Genomic DNA, 20,760 nt, shown 5'->3' on the forward strand with positions numbered 1-20,760 from the left:
GACCTCTATAATAATCAACTCAAACTTAACATGTCTCAACCTGAACTCATTAATTCATCTTCTTATGCCCACTAGTCAAAAGAGAAAAACAAAAACAAAATTAAATTTCAAAACAAAACAAAAAACTGTGCTATTTCTCTCTCAGTTAATTATACTCTCAGCTAACCAGTGATTCGAGGTCTAAAACCTGGCAGTCGTCCTTGACTCCTCTCAGTCTTAGACCACCCTCATCTAAGAATGCACCAGAACCGTCCAATTTTATCTTCAAAATACGGGCAGGACCTCTCTCTTCCTCACCGTACCTGCTGCCTTGTCCTCGTTAAGGCTTTACTATCTCTACCTTGTTCATTGCAACAGACACCTAACTGGTCTCTCCTCTTCTAGTCTTTTCTGCTTTTGCTCTGTCTTTCGAAATGCTGTCTGAGTGATGAATTTAAAAAGAAAATATGAAAATGGTCATTTTTCTTCTTAAAGCTTTCTTATTGGCCCCCATCTTTACAAGTAATGGCCAAGCCTTTCGGCACAGCACATGAGGACATCTCTTGACTCTGGCCTCTATTCAGCCTCACTCCTGGCTTCACTGATGTTTCACCATTTCCCATCTCACTTTTTTTTTTTTAAATCACATCGAACTGTTAATTACACACACGCACACGCGCATGCGCGCGCACACACACACACACACACACACACGGCCCTACTTATTCTCACTAAAGCGTTATGCTGCTTCCTACCTCGTTACCTCTCCGTTTTCATGCTTCGAATAGCCCATGCGCCCTTTCCTCAGCTGGCCGTCAGGGCTCACTTCGGCACTGCCGGAAGCAGGAAGCTTTGCCTGCTTCCCCAGGTTCCTTAAGGGCCCTTTCTCTGGACTCTCACAGTGCCCAGTATGAAAGTCTTTGGTATCTTTTAGTGTATTCCCTTAACATTGTTTTTGCTTTATTTCTCCCTCCAGATTGCAAGTTTCTGGACCATGTCATTCGTTTTTGTTCCCCCAGTATCTACCTATAGTGGGAGTTTAAGGAGTATTTATTTGAACTACTTAGAAACTTTTTAATTTTAACATTTACATATAACCTTAGTTATATCTATCACCTTACAAAACTAATTTAATGTTCAGATCACTTTTTATATTATCTATGAGTCAGGAAATAAGAAAAAATAAAATAGCTCTGATGAGCCAGAAGAGATGTCTGTGGAGTCAAGTTCCTTCTCTCTATTCACAGGGGAGCTTTTCCACTGTAATTTAAAACACATGCTAGCTTTTACTAATGCACATGTCTAGCAAACTTGGTTTATTAGTTCTTATTCCTTCTGTAAAACTAGAAGAATGGAAAGAGGCTGATAGAGATAAGAAAATGACGAACAGTAGAAGACCTACAAAGAAAAATAGAAAAACTATAAAACGGCATACAAGAGCACTCCATCAAGTCAGTCCAGGGCTATTTTATGTAAAAGCTAGTAACCCCATGTCTTTAAAAAGCTATCGCTGGGTTGTAACATATTATAATAATTTAAGACTTTTATGAACATAAGGCACCAAGAAAAAATATTGCTATAATAATAATAGTAATAGTAGTTTCAACAGCAGCAGTTAACATTTTCCAAGCAATACTGTGTACCATGCAATGTTCTAAGTACATTACATGTATCAATTCATTTGATCCTTACAAGAACCTTTCAAGGCAGGTACTAATATTTTCCCTGTTTACAGATAAAGATGCCGAGGCAGGGTGTTAACTTGCCCAGTTGGTGAGTGGCAAAGCCAGGCTCTAAACCCAAGCCCTTTGACATCAGAAGCAATATTCTTAATCACCAGGCCCTACTGCCTCAGAAAATGTTACTGAGTTCGCTATAGTGTCTTTTAAAAGAAATGAAAGTGCTTAACATATTGGAAAAGTAAAGGATTATATATAATAGGTTCTAGAAAGATTTTCATCGAGAATAAAAATAGTTCATGTTAATAGAGTAAATCCACACTGGTTCATAAACTTAATTTTCAGAAACATTTCTTCCTTCCAGTTATTTTGGAACCTTACCAGAATCAGGGAGGACTCGCTTCTTTGGGCAATAAGTCCGAAGCTGCAGAACAAGATGAGACAAAGACCTGTTGGTCTGCTGTCTTTTTATTTTTCACTCAAGGCGACATTTTTATATTACCCACCCAAGATTTTCAACCACGGCCACAGATAGGGTTACTTTGAAATCTCAGGGATACCTCTACCACCAGCACTACCAAGCTGGACTCAGGCCCGCACAGGGGTTTGCGTGCAGCTCACCGACACACTCTGTCCCCGACGAGGGGGCAGCGGTTGCCGGCTTACCCGCCCACCTGTGAGCCCCTCTCTGCCAGCGGAAACGACAGGCCATAGTGGTATCAGAGGTGACCTTCTCGCCTAGTCTGAGGCCTTGTCAGCGGACAGATTTTCTCTAGTAGATCCATTAAACAGCTGATGAGCAAAATTTTTGATCCAAAGGAGACTCCCACAGAATTTTATTAGCTTTTCTTGTTTTTATTCTTTGTTCAACATGTACAACTTGTCTTTGTTTATTCATTTAATAAATTCTTATTTAGCCCTGCTCTGGCTCCCCCTTGTGGGTGGGCGAGCCACAGTAGAAGTGCCTGCTGCTAAGGAGCTGACATTTTAGTGAGGGAGACATAACAATGAACGAGTAAATAAATAGCTAATGAAAATAATTTCAGAGAGTGATAAAGTGAACAATGAAAGGGAACAACTTGATTATAAATAGGGGGTTGGGGGAGGACACATGTTTAGTTAAGGTGGTCATGTAAGCTCTAAGGGAACAATGACTTTAATAGTTTTGATGAGCAGCATACCTAGCACCTAGAATCATGTATGGCGTACAGTCGCTGGTCAGTAAACATTGTTAAATGAATGAGGGAATGAATGAGGGAATTAATATAGAAGAATACAGAGGAGCAAGAATAGAAGCAAGGAGACAAGACTTTTTTTCTGACTGAGACTTAAACATCATAATTTGCTAATTATGTATCCTATAAAAGATGCATTTGTATCCTATAAGAGAAAATAATTAATTGTCAGTGAACATTAGGTAGAGGAAAATTAGGGCTCTCGAGCATTGGTTCTCAACCAGGGACAGTTCCACCCCAGCCCTTCAACCCCCAGAAAGCATTTGGCAATGCCAAAGATGCTTTGATTATCACCGCTGGGGGTGGGTGGGGTAGGGTGGGGTGGGGAGATGGGTACTGCTGGTATTTCATGAATGCTGCTAAACACCCTAGTGCAGCAAGGATTGGGAAAGGCTCTTGGAAGAAATAACGAAAGTAGGTCATTTTAAATCTACTTGTAAGCATCAAGTTGATAAATAGCAATGTACCTTGTCATCGATATTAATTAAATAAATTTAAAACATTTTATAATCCAAAATTCATTTGATGCGTAACTTTAGACATAAATTAAAAACCTAATTAAAATTTTATTAAAGTATGAGTTTTAGATTGATATTTAAATATTAATATGTTCTGGTGTTTTGCAAAATTTTAGCTGCCAAAATAAAGTTACAAAGTCACATTCTAAAGTTTTAATTCAGAAAGATAATGGAAATAGGTAGAAAACAATTTAACCATTGTCCTAATCCCTACTCTTCCTGACCTGTAGGCTACATGTGGAATGAGAATAAACAGAGGAAGTGATTATTTCAACAAACGAATTAAATAAATAGTACTAAGTAATCTCAAATGAAAGAGTGTAAAAATTTGCTTTCAACTAGAGCGATATTAAAGTAAATCAGATGTGAGTGTTATGGTACAACTATAAATGCTAAGTATTAATAGAGACGGTGAGGAAATGAAGGGGAAATATTTAGTTAGTGCAAAGCATGTTAATATTGGGGATATTTTCTGAGTCATATTTACTATTTATATCTCATCTAGTTCAAGTTTTATTTTTGTTGCCAATATTTACCATTCTGAGCTATGTCGAAGACACACTAAATCATTATAGAGTTATTCCTATTGAACAGAGTAGGCAATTAATATTTTAGACAGTCTTCATATCAATAAAGGAAGGCTTGTTTCTTAATTACTCATAGCAGACCCATAGAACTCTAAGGCCAGATAGGAGATGGTGTCGCAAGCATCCTGATAGCCGCTAGAAGTAACACACTCTTGGATGATGGCCAAGCGAATGAAACTCAACCCTTGAAAGACTGAAGTGATTATAGCCAAAGAAAAGATTTTGAAAAACTGCCCAAGAACATAACAGCCTCTGAGATCAAAGAAATGCTCTAGGTGGTATGTGCCCTACAGCGTTAATGGATTCCTCAGTGCTTCTTATGCCTTCTACTTTTGTTTGCCAGAATCTGACTTGTCCTTCAACAGAGTGGACTGTGTACCCTTTTGGGGGGTTGTAAGCCCTGGCTAATCTTGATTAAGCTGAAGTGAATCCTTATTTAATACTGACAAAAAAAATTTCCTTAGATTTAAGCTGATACTGAAATGTGGTACCCTCTCTCTGAGAGCATAAAATAGCTACGGTTATTGAACATCTGCTGCGTACTAAGTACTACGCTGCTGCACTTTAAATGCATTAACTCATTGGTATGTGGTACAACTCAATAAAGTTGGGTCTTATTTATTGCCATTTTCAGAAATGAAAATAGAACTCAGAGTGTCACACAGAATTTGAATTCTTGTCTGTATGACTTCGTTGGCCATTTATAATTCAACACCGGGTTATTGAGCAGCTTCTGTCCTGTATGTTAATTACTCATTCATAAATGAATCTTATACTTTAATATTTTATTTATAAGCCTTGATTTTATATATATATATAATTGCTCAAATTTCCATCATTAACCACATATATTGAGCATCTTACTTGTAGAATGCTAGTGCTGGATGCTGAAGATAATACACAGTATGAATTACGGCCTTTGCCTCATATAGCTTATAACCTAGCTGCCTATAGAACAGTTATAGATTTCAGAACTTGGAAATATAATGAAAGTGTGGTTAACCATGAATCACCTTAATGCATGCATCCCTTTTTGTTGCTTGACGGTTCACTAATTCATTCACTGTAAGCTTCCTAATTAAAAGTGCCTTGTCCTGACAAAGGTGTTCCTACACTTAGCAGAGCCTTAAAAAATATTTGTAGAAGATGAAAATATAATAGTAAGGTCTTCATTTCTGACTACCTTAACCTGCTTGTACAAATGTTTCTGCAGTAGCTTCATAGCAGAAGGAAAAAGTGTTTTTGCAGTAAGAATATAGGGATTTTATATAATAGCAATCTGCTTTGAGAATTAATATTTTAGAAAGATATAATATATACGTATATTTCTGTAAGGCATCAAAATATGCCTTCTAAGTATTAACCTATTTTCCTTCTCTTGTTTTTTTTTTTTCACATGTCAACATGAGTATTGTAGAAAGTTAGAAAAGACAGATTTTTAAATTGTTTGTTAAAAGTTTGTAATCATTAAAGAAAATAAAATGAAGCAGCAGAGAAGGAAGGTAGGAAAAGATGGATGTTTATAGTTAGAGATTTAATGAGAGAGAGAGAGAGACTTTGAAGGAGAAATACGGATTCGGAGCCTTCCTTCTATGTGCTCCATGGAACTAGAGTTGGTGGTGCTAGTGTCATTAGGAATACTGACTTTTAATATGAAGCTAATCTGGTTATGAATTTTTTTTCGGTTTCTAGAAAGCAAAAGACCCTTAAGTTGGTTAAGAATCTTACTACTGGAAGATTTTTATATGTCCAATTTTCTTCAGATCTTACAATTTCTTCTACATTTATTCTAGACACAATTGTTAAATATCAAATTATAGAGTTAGATGAATTTCAGAGACAATTTTAGTCCCTTTGCAGGACAAGCAGTTGCTGAACCTCGATGACTTTCCTGAGGTTAACCAGCTGGTTTGTGGTAAGCCCACCATGGAACCCTGATCTCCTGACTAGATCCCAATACTTCTCTCGCTGATTCTCTATTCATCATTTATTCATCCATCCACCCATCCATTTATTCAGCAAATGTGTATTCATCATCAACTTTGTTCATGACATCTTGAAATGCATACAAAGATGGATAGGACATGCTTCCTGTCCTCTGGAGCAGTCTGTTAAACAGGCAATTATAACACAAAATATAATGAAATTATAGTGATGGAAATATGAACAAAGTACCAATTAAATTAAGCATTTGATTAAGATTAAGAGATCAGGATATGTTTCTCTGCGATTGTACCTGACCTTTGTAAGATTTTGATAGGCTGAGTAGAAAACAAAAAAGCATTTTAGGATACAGAATTATGAAGTTCAAAGCTACCAGAATAGGAGAGTGCATGGTGACTTCTGGTGATGATAAATAAGCTAGCGTAGCTGTACCACAGTGGGTATCAAGTCAGGACGGTGTGACAAAAGGGAGGCAGATGGGGTGGGCAAAATGGGTGAAGGGGATCAAGAGGTACTAACTTCTAGTTATAAAATAAGTCATAGGGATGTGATGTGCAGTATGGGGACTATAGTCAATAATAGTGTATAATTTTCTATGGTGTCAGAGGGTAACTAGACTTACTGTGGCAATCATTTCACAATGTATAAAAATTTCAAATTATTTTGGTCTGTGCCTGAAACTAATACAATATTGTATGCCAATAAAAGGGGGGGGGGCAAATGTATCTTATGAATGGGTTGCCATCATGAATGGTTAAGACCAGATCAAAGGTTTTGAATTTGACTCTGTAGACACTTGGCCTATATCACAAGGCTAGAATGTGAGTTCCATAAACACAGAGGAAATATATTCATTTTAATATTTCCAGAGTAGGTTTTTAAACATTGGACAATTGGATAAATAGGAGCTCAGCAGATATTTGGCAGATGGATGAATGGTCACTGGAAATCCTCAGTGGATGTAATGTAGCGGTCTTTTCTATGGTCTCTTCAACATTTTTGGAAGATATCCTGAACTGTTACAAAAGTTGGTCGGAGGGCTGAGAGTTTGGAGGAAGGGATCTCTATTAGAAGACTCTAGCAGGACCATAGGTAAGAGTTCATCGGAGCCTGAATTCAGGCCGTGGCAGTAAGAAGAGAATGAATGGTTGGGAAATGGTAGAGGTAGATTCTGTAAGGTTTCATATATTCATTCCACAAACATTTTAGAAGTACCTATTATATTCTGGGTACTATGCTTATCTCTGGGGATAGAGATAAATAAGGCATAGTTTCTGTACTCAAGGGGTTTATTCTTTTGGGAGAAAGAAAAACAAAATGATTCCAGTACACTATGATTTGAGAAGGAACACATCAGTTTTTAAGTACTGACTTTGTATCAAGTGTTGTGCTAGGCACATTACATGTATCACCTTACTTAATGCTCCCAGCCTCATTGGTATTAGCCCCATTTTACAGGTGAAGGCAGGTCTCTTCCTGAACTCTGTATGGCTCAGGGCAGGAGTATAAATCGGGACCCATCTGTCTTAAGTCTAGATATATAAAAGCTATAAATCAGACTAGTAAACTGATAAAGTCTGCTCTGTTTTCTTGTCTTGACAAATATACTTTTATAACAATCTGCAAGGCTAGCTTCAAATTCAGAATTCAGACTCCTCAGCAGTCCCTAGCCTGTGGTATCCCCGCTTCTCACACATGGTTCCACCCAACACCTGGACAGGCTTCATGTATGTGGACCTCCTAGCCTGGGGTCCAAGCTCTGTTCACACCTTCCACGCTTTCACCGCCTCTCCATCAGGAGGGTGGCTGCCCTGGAGAGGCCACGCAGACCCTAGAATCTGGCAGGGAGCCTTTGGGCTGGGAAGTTCAGAGTCTTCGGTACCTGGGTTGTGGTCTGAAAGGAGGGATATGGACTCTGGGTGAGGGGTACAGTCAGAGCAGGGCCTTCACTCCAAGCCTCACTCCCCTTCCTCCCCCTAGGTCTAAGAGCAGAACTCTTAGAGAGAACAGGTTAATGAACTGGCATAAGTGTTCACAGGTAGAAAGTGGTACAGCCAAAATCGTGCAGGAACGTCTAGGCGCCTAGAGGAGAAGGGGTATCTCAATTAGTCAGCTGATAAAAGTACTGAATTGATTGGGGGTAAGGAGTAGGAGGCTGACAGGCAGATCTTTCTAGGAGGAGTGCTGTTTAAAATCTTGAAGGGCTAGGGCTGGGGCAGTGTTGGAAGTGGGAGAGAGTGTGGCCTACAGGACCTTGTCCCAAGCCCCAGAGGCCAATGGAGGGGTGGCAGTCACTTTGGCAGGATTAGAGCTGTGCTTATGGGTTAGGGAAGAGAAATGAAGCTGCTGATGTTAGACGTGGCCTAATCCAGAAGAGTTAGGTACCCTTTGTCCTAAAGGGACAGGAAAGGAACCCGGTCACATTTAGGTGTAAGGGCTGAAGGAGAACTAAAAAGCAAAGACGACTCAAAGCTTTCTTCCCTGAAGACTAGAAATAGAAAATCCAGGAGGCGCAGGATCCTGGGCTTTTACAGTTTGAATTACGGGTTAATAATGAGATACTGGTGGAAGGAGAGAGAAAACAAGTGTGACAGAGTCTAGGGAAGTAGCCATAAAGAGTGGGCTGAAGAGCGAACTAGCCAAAAACACAACACAACAAAAACCAAGAACTGAGCAGCAGAAGTTTCTGAGAGGCAGGAAGCCTGGTCTGCATTGTGTCATCAGTACCTGCTAGGCTCAAGTTTGAGAAGGAACTTCAGTTGCTGTGGGGCCAGGAGATCCCCGTATTTAGCAACCAGAAGTTAGGGTCATAGGGGTAGAAACCAGCTTTTAAGGAGTTGAGGATATATAATGAAGAAGTAAAGAAAGTTAATTTAAATAATTTTCAAAAAATTAAGCTTGGCTTCAAGGAAAGGAGAGAGATTAGAGATTGGTTTAATGGGAAAGTAGGATTCAGGGAAGAAAATGAACTTTTAATAATGTCATTGCTGTTGCTGTTGAGGGTATTTATAATAAGCTATCACATCCTTGGTGAACGGGCGCAGTGGAATAGGAGAGACCGAAGACACGAGAACTGTCATAGGACCGAACCACCCCGGCCCCTGCTCCTCCGTTAGTAGGGGTGGGGAGCAGATGCCACCACTCTCCGCCTCTAGACCAGCTGACCTCAGAGAGCTTATCCCTGTTTATGGCCATCACCATGCGACGCCCAGGGCTTCCAGGCCCCCTCGTCCACTGCCTCTCACCTCCGTAGCTCCAGGGGCTCTTTCCTCAGTAAGGCCTTTTCCTTTCTATCCCTCTTCCCTCGATTATTTCTCTTCATAGCACTTACCGCCATCTGACATGTATTCACTGATTTTATCATAATGTTTCTGTTCCTAGCAAAAAGTAAGTTCCAGTTATTAGAACCGTGTCTAGCACATACTAGATAGAGGTTCAAGACGTATTTGTTAAGTAATGCGCATAAAGGGGGAGGGAGGGAGGGTTGGCAGAGCAGGATTCCAGAGCACAGGTCGGCAGGCTTCTTCTGTAAAGAGCCAGATGATAAATTTCTTAAATTTTGCTGGCCACAGTCTCTGTCATATATTCTTCTTTGTTGTTTATTAAAATAATCCTTTAAAAATATGAAGCCACTCTTAGCTCACAAGCCACACAAAAACAAGTCACAGACCTGACTAGTTTGTCAGCTGCCGTGAACGTCAAGGAAATAGGATTAAGAGCACGGGTGAAGACGGTAGCTCTGGCGGGGGGAAGGGGAAAGAAGAAAAGGAAAAAGAAGAAACATCTTTCTCTGAACAGTTCCCTAAAGGGAAGTGAGAAAACAGCTGATGTATGTGAAGGATACTTGGGGTGAAGAACAGACCATGAGGGAGTTCACATCAGCAGCAGCCGCTCCGACCCGAGGAGGAGAGGAGCTCTGTAACTGCGTGTCAAACACGTGAAGAGCGGGGAGGGAGGCTAATCAAACAGAGACGAGCACAAAGGCTGATGAGCAACACAGGCTGCAGCCAGAGGTGGACAACACGAATCTGGCGTGTTCAGGTGGACCGGGGAGACGGAAGAGGTAGCTCCTGAGAAACCTGTGAAACCTCACAGTGAGGCTGCATGACAGCCCCTGGCACACTCGTTCAGAGCAGTCGTGGATTCTCCTCATGCTCTTTTGGATAAAAATTACTTCTGGATACAATAAAGAAACATGAACTGATTTGTGAATGATAACATCTTAATTAAAAGTTAATTAACTTTTATTAAGGCCCATGCTATTTATTTATTAATAGATAAGCTAGAATCATTATCTCATTTAATCATATTATATTAAGTTCTAGCATTATCTCTGATTCACAGATGAAGAAATTGAAGCTTAGAGAAGTTAAGGAACTTACCCAAAGGCACAAAGTTCTTAAGTGGCAGAGCTGGATGAGCCCAATCAAGTGTGTCTGACACCCGGTCTGTGCTCGTAACTAGACAATCCGGTGCTGATGAATGAACTACTATCAGTGCGGAAGTCCTGTCCTCACTCTGTCTTGTTCGGCATTTTTATTATGCTTTAGATGAGGCTGTAGATAGTGGACTTATCAAATTTTTCAGTAACGTGGAACCAGGAAAAGCAGGGAATGCATTAGATAACATAATGAGAATCCAGAATGATCTCAAACTGGAATGGTTCACCAAAGAAGAATAGAATAAGGAATGTAATGGAGATATGAATGTGTAATCATTTACTTAGGTCACAAACAACTACACAGATGCACTGTGTCTTAGCTGTGTGCTGTGCTCAGAGGTTTTAGCCCCTCGCTTTAAGGACTGTGGTGAACGGCAGCTTGTCCAGAAGACACGAGAGTAAGGAAGCGCTTCAGGACCACTTTACCTGAGGAGCCATGGAAGAAACTCATCAAGTCTTCTCTAAACAAAAAATAATTTTTTTAAAAAAAGAAAGAAACTCATAAAGTCTTAGAGCAAAACAAAAGAATTAAAAACCCGGAGGTGATGGGGGTGGGGGGAAAGAACAGTGTCCTCAAACATTTTGAAAGTTTTCAGAGACGACGAGTTAGACTTGTTCTGTGTAACCTTTGCGGTCAGTACTAGGAGTAATAAGTGAGGTTACAGGGAGGCAGGGTTGGATTCAGTATGAAAAATAACTCCTCCCGAATTAATCCTGTTCAAAATTGTAATTGCTTGCGTTGGAAATTAACGCATCCCCTATTGTTGGACGTGCTTTAAATAGAGACTGAACAATCATTTATTAGAACTTACTCTAGATGACTTCTATAGGCCCTGCCAACACTAAGAGTTTTTTTCTTCTGAACATGTCAGATGAATAAAGCATTTCTGTACTATTTTTCAAAAGAGTAGAGTAAACTTCTCAGCTTTCTTCTGTGCTGTGTTTGCACCCTGATTCGGTGCAATGCTAGATACACGGTGTGTGTATATTGCAGAACTTCTGTTTTGAGCCTAAACTGAACAAATTCTGATTTTTCACTTATAATGTGACAAAATGTTTAGCACACCAAGTTAGGCTTCAAGTATTTCTTTGAAATGGATGTTTAATTTCCTTGTTTAATATTCTTGCCAAAAATTATACTGAATTTATACCATATTCCTGCCAATTTTTTTTCTAAACCACATTCTATGATATAATTTTTGGTAAGTTTATAAAGGAATACATCTATACGAAAGGACCTTAAAATGCTCGCTTATCTTTTAACAGATTGGATTCTAACATACAGGATGAAGTTGTTTCAGGGAGGACATAATTTATTGACTTTCTGATATCATTATAATTAGTTCTTAAACTTGGCTCTGTGATCTACCTTACTCTGTTTTTGCCCTGTAACTTATATCCAAAGTTTTAATTTTTCAACATCAATAGAAAGTTATCTGGATACATATTGAAAACCTTTAGTTTGCTTTTCTAAAGGTATCAAAAAGCCTGCCTTGTTAGTTATCATCACTAAATTGTTCTGACACTCATGAGCAAAGTTGAAACAAAAATAGGAAAACTTTCTATTTTCAGTTTTAATCCTCTAAAATTTACCTAATAATTCAATGGGTATACTAATTGAAAAGAAATACTTTTTCTATTTTTTTAGGTGTAATCCCTTTTCATGGATTTTCAATGTATGGTAAGTTGGTCTCTAAAATATTTACTATTGTATTCTACTTTAGAAAATTAAACTTGAAGATCACACTTAATATCACATCACCCACACATTTAACAATTTATGTGGACATTTTTAAACACTGAGTTTAGTATTCGTTTATATGTCCAGTGGGGGAAAAAATTTAAAGGGTCATCATAATTGCTCAGATGGTGATTGCTTGACAAATTAGAACTGGAACATACTATGAAATGGTTCTATACCATTTTCTAATCCAATGGAAACTAGAGATACACATTAATATTTATTTCAAATAGGTGTAAAGTGAGGTTGCTTAAATTCCTGAACTAATTCTCACAAGTCTTCTGAAAAAAAAAAATAATAGATCAGAAAGAATGTGCAGTGAGGGACCACAGGGAGTTTGAGTTCGTGATTTCTCCAGACTGGTGGTATGCACAGCAACAATTACACTGAAGCATCTGGTCATCCTGAGAGACACATGGAAGACACATGTGCAGGCTTGAGAGCCCTGAGTGCCGAAGGGGTTCAGAACAGGCTTCCTCAAGACATGCCACTTGGCGTGACGATTATTTTGAGCTAAAGGCAATTGAGACCCCGTGGGCTCGAAAGAAACTTTTATCTCTCCCCGAAAGAATTTAAATTGGGGCCTTGACTATAAGAGTTATTACCAGAAAAAAATTTGATGACCTATCTGTATGTCAGGGTAAACATCTATTTACTGAACACGTGCTCTCCTTACCATCCTGTGAATTATGCCCTGCCGCTCTGAAGCCTTGGGCTTCACTGGTCTCATTTCTTAGCTCATTTTACCTTTCCGCCTCTGAACCACTCATGCTTGCGGAGTCTCTGACTCTCTCATGTATGTAAGGTCCTGTATATATGAAATTAAATTTGATTTTCTCCTGTTAATATGTCTCATGCTGGTTTGATTATTAGACCCTCGAAAGAACCTTTATAGGGTAGAGGAAAATTCTTTCTCCTTAACAGTGCCTTTCTTGCCTCTTGTATCATCAAATGAAGAATGCGAGAACCTTAACAAAGATTAGCAGAGAAAGAATGCTCTATTCAATACCACTTAATTTAAAATTTTCCTGCATTACGTATGAACTTATTGAAGGTTGTTGTCCCCGCTATTGCTCCCCCCCAACTTTTGTGCTAAACAGAAACACTTTAATGTTTTACTTTTATAAAAAGAATCAGCAATAAATTAATACTTCTCGTTGTAAAAAGCCCCTCAGTGTCCAACATCAGACAGTCGTGGTGAATGATATAATAAAAAAAAAAAAAAAAAAAAACTTTTAAAACTGGCATACAACGAAAAGGGTTCAAAGTATCTAGTACTTTGCGCTTTGTTCTCCTCAATGGTGTCGATCAAGCTGACTAGATGCTTTAGCGCAGTCATCGCAGTGCATACCACTAGTCTGGGGGGGTCATGAAGTGTAGGGCTCCCTGCTTTCTTTTCTTGCACAACCAAAATTTCATAACAGAATATGTGATGTTATTGTGACCTTTCAGCCTATTTATCTTTTGTAAATATGTGAATTTAAAATAGAAAACCTAAAAAGGTTAAGAATAGATAGTTTTACCTCTAATAATAAAAATGGTAGTAGCCTTTTATCCCATTTTAATAATTCCAACTGCAAGAATTTTTCAAGTAAGTAGTATTTAAAAGATATACTTGAGTGATTTGGGAGACAGTTTAGATCTGCTAACAATGCTCAGAGTACAAAATACGTCAACTCCTGCCTGTTCACATTTCTCGTCATTTCAATAGGCTAAGGGTTATACACCCGAGGGGCAAATGTTCACTAAGGAAATAGATGATGCAAAATGTTTGATAAAGAGTTTATATATACTATTTTAGAAAAATACGTTAAGCATCCACAAAAACTTCAGCAGTAACCCCTTATTTAGAACCGGTAGACTAGAATAATCACAAATCATCCCCAAGGAACTCTAATTAGTTTTAGTGACTGTATTTCTTTCAACATACTTGTCTTTTAAAAATAAATTCAGACCTTTTCTCTAATTTAAACTTGTCTGTGAATGAATATTATTACTATCAAACATTGACTTGTTTTTCATGTCTATGAACTTACGTTTAAATCTTAGTAGTCCTGCAGTATCATCAACTAATTTTTTCATTCTTTCAGTTGCACCACTTTGTTTTCTATACCATGAACCGTCCAAACTGTATCAGATATTCCGTGAGATGTACGTGCGTTTTTTCTTCAGACTTCACTCCATCTCTTCTCATCCTTCTGTAAGTTTATAAAAAATTGGATCAAATCAGACTCTAACCTGTTCTTTCTAAAGAAAAAGTCTCCTACTCAATTAAATTATAAAGCAGCAAATCTTAATTTGTGACGTCAAGCAACATGTCTCAATAGAAAAATGAAAGAGAAGAAGAAATTTATGTTTAAATATTTTGGCAATAGAGAGAAAAAAGCCCTTTATTGATTGTATTTAAATGATCTTTTATATGTTAAAAGAAAAAACATAGAAATCTCAGCATTATTCTCTTTGACAAAGATGCCTACCTTCTTTGGACGCTGATTTCCTCATCTATGAAATGAGATTAATGATAGGTTTCTGCGAGGCTATAGAGAAGTCTGCAAGGCACCTGGGTAGTACTTGGCTCCTGGCAGATGTCCAATCAATAAGTGGCTGCTATTTTTATTGTTATTGTTATGATTATCATCATCATCCCTTCTTTGTTAGTGAAAATCAAATATTTATTTTTCACTTATTTTTTAGTATATTTGGCTAATTATAAGTTATCATACTAGATTTTTTCTTTTTGTTTATTCAATAGGTAGCTCCTTTGGCCTCAATATAAAAGTCAAGGAGAAGCATATTGGGAGTTGAACATTTTTATCTGTTTTATTTGGGCTGGTCCTTTATCATATCTTTTTTCCCCCTACGAGCCTAAGTAAAAGCAATGTTTATCTTATTTCAGTTATACGTTTTCCACTTTGGGGCCTTCTGGGGCCCACTTCTAAGTAAGTAGACTGACTCTCCAGAAGAAACTTTAAATTGGAATGTGTCAGGGCTACCAAGCTTCTCCAAAGAGGAGACTCTGTTGTTACCGTTGGAGCCATCGGAGTTCCAGTAACACTCACCTCTAGGTCCTTTTCCCTGCTGAAGAAATGAATTCCAACTGAGTGAATATGAGAAATATTCGTTTGTTAAAAGCATGTTATGAAGTAGAAGACAGGTCAAGCCTAAAACTGGCTAACCACATGGAGATGAGGTTATGTACCCTGGGGTAGAGGAGGTGGAGGGGGTTTTGGTTACAGCCAGGGAAGATAGAGAGCTGTAATATCAGGGGTGGGAGACGTCTGCGTTATATTTAGGGCCGTGATGGGTGGTTACAAAGACATTCTTAGGTGATTGGCAAGTGAGGTCATTTTGATTGATGCCCGCCTTCTATATAACTCTGCCCAGTGTACATGCGCTTACCCAGAATTCAGTCTGTCAGAATTAAATTCATGAACTTCCAGGCATACACATAGTATTTTAGCGAAGCTTAAATTGTAGGCAAATTGGGTAGTACCTTCTGCGCAGGCATCTGTAGCCAGCTAGGATGATGGCCCTCCTGTCCTTTGTCTCTGGGGATGCAGGAGGGATTCTCTAACTACCAATAGAGTGTTCTCTGGGCCGTCTCTAGACTGGGCCCCTACCCTTTGTTCCCCTGTCGCTCATGTCTGACTAGCTACTTAACACTGTCACTGCTGCTAAACTAAGTAGCTGTCCTTTATCTCCCCAGTTTAGTCCTATGCTTTCCAATTCTACCTTCCTCCATCTTCAGTTTTGCTCTCATTCTAGTGAAAACTGGCAAATAGCAAAAATCCAGGATGTCACAGATGAATAAATGAAATACCACCAATTACCTTGGGTTACTCTCTCTGAGACAACTTGATTTAGTGTGTATCTTATATTAATATTTAATCTAGAATAATCAGAAATATATGAATAATTCTCATTGTAAAAACCTCATTCTTAGCATCAAATTTCTGATGCTCATATTCTGTACCATTTTATGCTTCAATTGTTTTTGTTTAAGTTTTTTTAACTGGATGCTCAGTACGTACCGTGGCTTTTTCCATGTGCAGAGCACGGAAGCTTGACACCGGGCAATTCTGGATATTCCTCCTCCATCTCCACACTGACCCTGAGTGTCTTTTTTCAGCTCACTGGTTTGGCCAGCCCCATCTCTGCCCTTCGTCCAGTGGAATAAAGACTTCCAGGCAGTCGTCTCCTTTACTGACTTGAAGCCAGAATGAATATTTGGAACCATTACAGCCTTTTCTTTTTCTTTAGAAACTCAAAAAGAGGATTAAAATTTCCTTACAAAGATCAAACCTGAGGAATGCTGAGCCACAAGAAAGACTTTATTCAGTCGTCAAGTAATAAACACACTTGAGAAACCATCTGCTTAAATCACTTACTCCTGTACTCTGTAAATAATACCCTTTATAAAAGTAGATTTCAGTTAAAAAATTATCTTCACATGAAATAAACATTCTTGTTTGATAACTTTCTGGTGCAGATATCAAGCAGTCAGCAGTCAGTCTTTCCCCGTGGATGGATTTCAAAGAAAGAGTGGAAAAAAAGCAGGAAATGCTCTCCCTTATGGGACATATGGAGGGAGAAGGCAGAGGATGTGGCCATAGCACCAGAGAAATACCTGGAAACTGGAATGCATCCAGAAAAAACTAATTTTGCTGGGCCAAAGTGATAATACTTTGGCTTACAAAGTAGCAGCTTTTCTATAAAATGATATTTTCCTTGGACTTTCTGAATATTACATACCAAGTTATGCAGAGAACCTATTGTGTTAAAAAGGAGGCTCTTTAGCATCTCTGTAAGAATATGTTTCCATAAAGAGGGGTAAAATATATCTTCAAACACAAGTTGGAGATCATTAGTGCATTTCCTGTTTTTGACTCTTAAACAATATAAAAAATACTTATTTTGAAAAAATATTTATGTTGATAATCTTTCTCACTTCCATTTGAATAATTTATCAACAGTTACATTTTAAAAACTAAAATATGTATCTCTCTTGTGATTTATTATTGTACCCAGGGTATTGTGTCACTCTGTTTGCTGTTTGAAACTCTTCTTCAAACTTATCTCCCCCAACTCTTTTATCATCTACGAGAAATTGGGGCTCAACCGTGAGTATTTTTCTCTCCTAATTGAAGAATAGATTGTTTGACATCAGAAGGCTTTTTCATCATTGTAAAGCACTTGCAAAGATGCAATAATTTTTCAGATAAATTAAACTAACAATTTCTCTAATAAAACAATTATTAAGTAGCAAACTGTTACTCTACATTGTGCCAAAAATTCTTGGAAGGATTATTTGCCCAGGTTTTTGTGCATGGTTACAAGAACCACCAAAATGAACTAATTTTTATACATAATGAAAGGCATTGGCCAAAACTAAGACAAAAATTATGGAAACAAATACTACCTGAGAGACATAATAATACTGAAATTAAGTCAGTTCAGGTTAAATATATCAGAGAACAACTTATAAAAGCTTTATAGGTTAAAGTTTGCTGTCTTTTGTTAAAGGAAACTAGATCAGTTAACTACCAGTGGTTGTACATCGATTCTTCCTTTCAAAAATTTGAATATGTGTTCATCTATCTCAGTGTGAGTTATTGGTACATAGACAGGGAACTCTGGACTTCAATATCACTGGTTGTCTTCTCTCTTTTTTTTAACTTACATACAATGTCTAAGGCAACGGAAATTTCCAAATGATTTATTGAATGATTTATCAAAAATGATTTATCATGTTTTGTTACTATCTTCTGTGCAACCATTTTCTCCCATTGAGGAGAACATATTTGAAAAGAGTATTAACTCTTTGAGACCATAAAAGGAATTAATAGGAAATGGAACAGTTTAATATTTGTCTTCTCCGTACTTGAATCCACATCACATGGATGGATGAGTGGGTGGGTTTAACAGACAGACCCAGATTCAAATTCTCTCTCTACCAAATTGTATAAACCTGATACAATTTAATTTATCTAAAGAGCCTCAATTTCTCTCTTTAAATCAAGATAATTTAATTTCCTCGTATTTAAAATCAAGAGAATTCCTTAAAAAGTGCTTCAAATACATGAAGTAAAAATATGTATAGCAATAAAAGGAGGAAAAGACAAATTCACAATTACTGTTGGAGACTCTAGCATTTCTTTCTCAATCAATAGAAAAAGTTAAAAGTTAACAAGTATATAGAAGGCTTGAACATTGTCAACAAACTTGATTTTACTGCCATTTATAGGACATTCTGCTTAGCTCTAGCAGAATATAAATTCTTTTCAAGTGCACATGGGATGTTTACCAAGATAGATCATATTCTGGGTCATATAACAAACCTCAACAAATCTAAAAAAAATTGAAATCTTATAAAGCATGTTGTCTAAATGCCACAGAATTAAATTAGAAACCAATAATAGAAAGATATCAGATCTTTCCAAATACTTGGAAATTAAACAAAAACACACTCTGTGTTATCATCCTTGGTCAAAGAGAAAGTCACAAGAGAAATGAAGATACACTTTTAATTGAATGACAATGAAAACACAACATATCAAAATTCGTTGGGTGGATTAAAGCAGTGCTTTGAGGGCAACTGATACTATTACGTATTTTAGAAAAGAAGAAAGTTCTCAAATCTGTGGTCTAACCTTCACCTTAAACAAGTAGAAAGAGAAGAGCAAAATAAACCTAAAGCAAGTATAAGGAAGGAAATAATAAATATAAAAGCATAAATCAGTGAAATTTCAAATATAAAAACAGTAGAGAAAGTCAACAAAACCAAAAACTGGCTCTTTCAAAAAAGACTAAAATGAACAAACCTCTAACCAGAATAATAATTTAAAAAAGATAGAAGATACAAACATCAAACTCAGGACTGAGAGAGGTGATGCCATTCTGATTCTATAGATATTAAAAAGCTAATTAAGGATAATTAGGGAATATTATGAATAACTTTATGTCTATAATATGATAACTTAGATAAAATGCACAAAGCGTCAAAGCTTACTCTAGAACTAGATAACCTGAATATTTCTATATCAAAGAAATTATATTTGGAATTAAAAACTTTCCAGCATCATCAGTTTTAATTGACAAAAGCCTTTTAAAAATTGACTTTTAGCTTGACAGTTCAATTTTTATACTTTCTCCTACATAAGAATTTTAATGTTTATCATACGTCATTAAAATAAAGTTGTTCCTTTTAATTATTAAAGTATACAAACAAGTTAAAAAAAAATCAGAATTTTAGCTTTTAGCAATAAACTAAGTGTCTTCATCCTAGTAAAGAAAAGTCTGGTTACATTCAAATATTCCTTGCACAATAGTAAAAAAGAGGTCAAATTCCTACAAATTTAAGAAAAAAAGACTCTGGAACTCGACCATGCTTTTTCACCCTGATCTTGGACTTCCAGTCTCCAGAACTGTCAGAAATAAGTTTTTGTTGTTTATAATCCACACAGTTTATGGTAATTTGTTATAGCAGAATGAACTAAGGTACCTATAAAAAAAAAGTTCTAAAAAAGATATAAATAATAATCCAACAGTGAAGATAAATTAGACTAAAAAATACTCAATTCAAGAATAGGCAGGAAAAGAGGGAAAAAGGAATAAAGAGAACATGGAGCAAATAAAATACATTTAGCAAGATAGGAGATAATGTCAATTAATATTACTTTAATAATGTCAATTACACTAAGTGTAAATGAAATAAACATGCTAATTAAAAGACAAACTGCCACATGGGGAGACCCAACCGTACTTCTGACAAGAAAGCCACATAAAAAATGAAGACAATGATAATATTTTAAAAGTAAAAGGATAGAAAAGTATACACCATGCAAACTGTAATCGAAAGAAAGCCGGAATGGCTATATCAGACATAGTAGATTTATTACTAGGGATAAAGATATTATATATTTACCATCACATTGGAGGGTAGAGTTTTAACATATAAATTGATTCGTATGTGTGAGGGGGGCACAAACATTCAGTCTAGTGCTGTAATAGTGCCCTGAGGTTTATAATGTACATCTTTAATTAATCACATTCTACTTTAAGATAAACTCCAGGCCCGGATGGCTTCACTAGCAAATTCTGCCAAACATTTTAGGAAGAAATAATATCAGTCCTTGTTTTCTCTGGCTGCTATCAAGATCTTTGTCTTTAGGTCTCAGAAGTTTGATTTTGTTGTATCTGGGCATGGATTTCTTTGGCTTTATATTCTTTGAGGTTTGCTATACTTCTTGAATCAGTAGGTTTATGTCTTTTGCCAAATTTAGGAAGTTTCGACCATTATTTCGTCAATTTTTTTTTTTTTTTTTCTGCACCATACTCTTTCTCCTTTTCTTCTAGGATTCCAATGATACAGATATTAAAACTTCTGGTCTTATGTCACAGGTCCCCGAAGCTCTGTTCATTTTATTTTCAGTCCTTTCACTCTGGTTCAGATTAGATACTTTCTATTGATCTATATTCAAATTCACTGCCTCTGTCTTTGGTCATTTTCATTTTGCTGTTGGATCCACCCAATGAGGAAATTTGTTTTTGTTGTTACTGTATCTTTTCAGTTCTAAAATTTCCATTGGTTCTTAATAAAACTCATAGAACTGTGCATGAATAAGGATAAATTTTAC

At 37.1% G+C, this 20,760-nt stretch overlaps 1 protein-coding gene across 7 annotated transcripts in view; it reads left to right on the forward strand.

Annotated features, from left to right (window-relative positions):
* Positions 1-20,760, forward strand: part of TBC1D19 (TBC1 domain family member 19) — a 104,751-nt gene that overhangs the window by 72,079 nt on the left and 11,912 nt on the right. For all 7 annotated transcript variants that reach the window (XM_011365491.2, XM_023534256.1, XM_011365519.2 and 4 more), the window contains 3 exons: positions 12,032-12,064; positions 14,215-14,324; positions 17,153-17,244. In XM_011365491.2, the coding sequence (XP_011363793.1) occupies positions 12,032-12,064; positions 14,215-14,324; positions 17,153-17,244 (235 nt within the window). The remainder of the gene's footprint in view (positions 1-12,031; positions 12,065-14,214; positions 14,325-17,152; positions 17,245-20,760) is intronic.

Source organism: Pteropus vampyrus, unplaced genomic scaffold (genome assembly GCF_000151845.1).
Source record: "Pteropus vampyrus isolate Shadow unplaced genomic scaffold, Pvam_2.0 Scaffold5, whole genome shotgun sequence".
Lineage (NCBI taxonomy): Eukaryota > Metazoa > Chordata > Mammalia > Chiroptera > Pteropodidae > Pteropus > Pteropus vampyrus.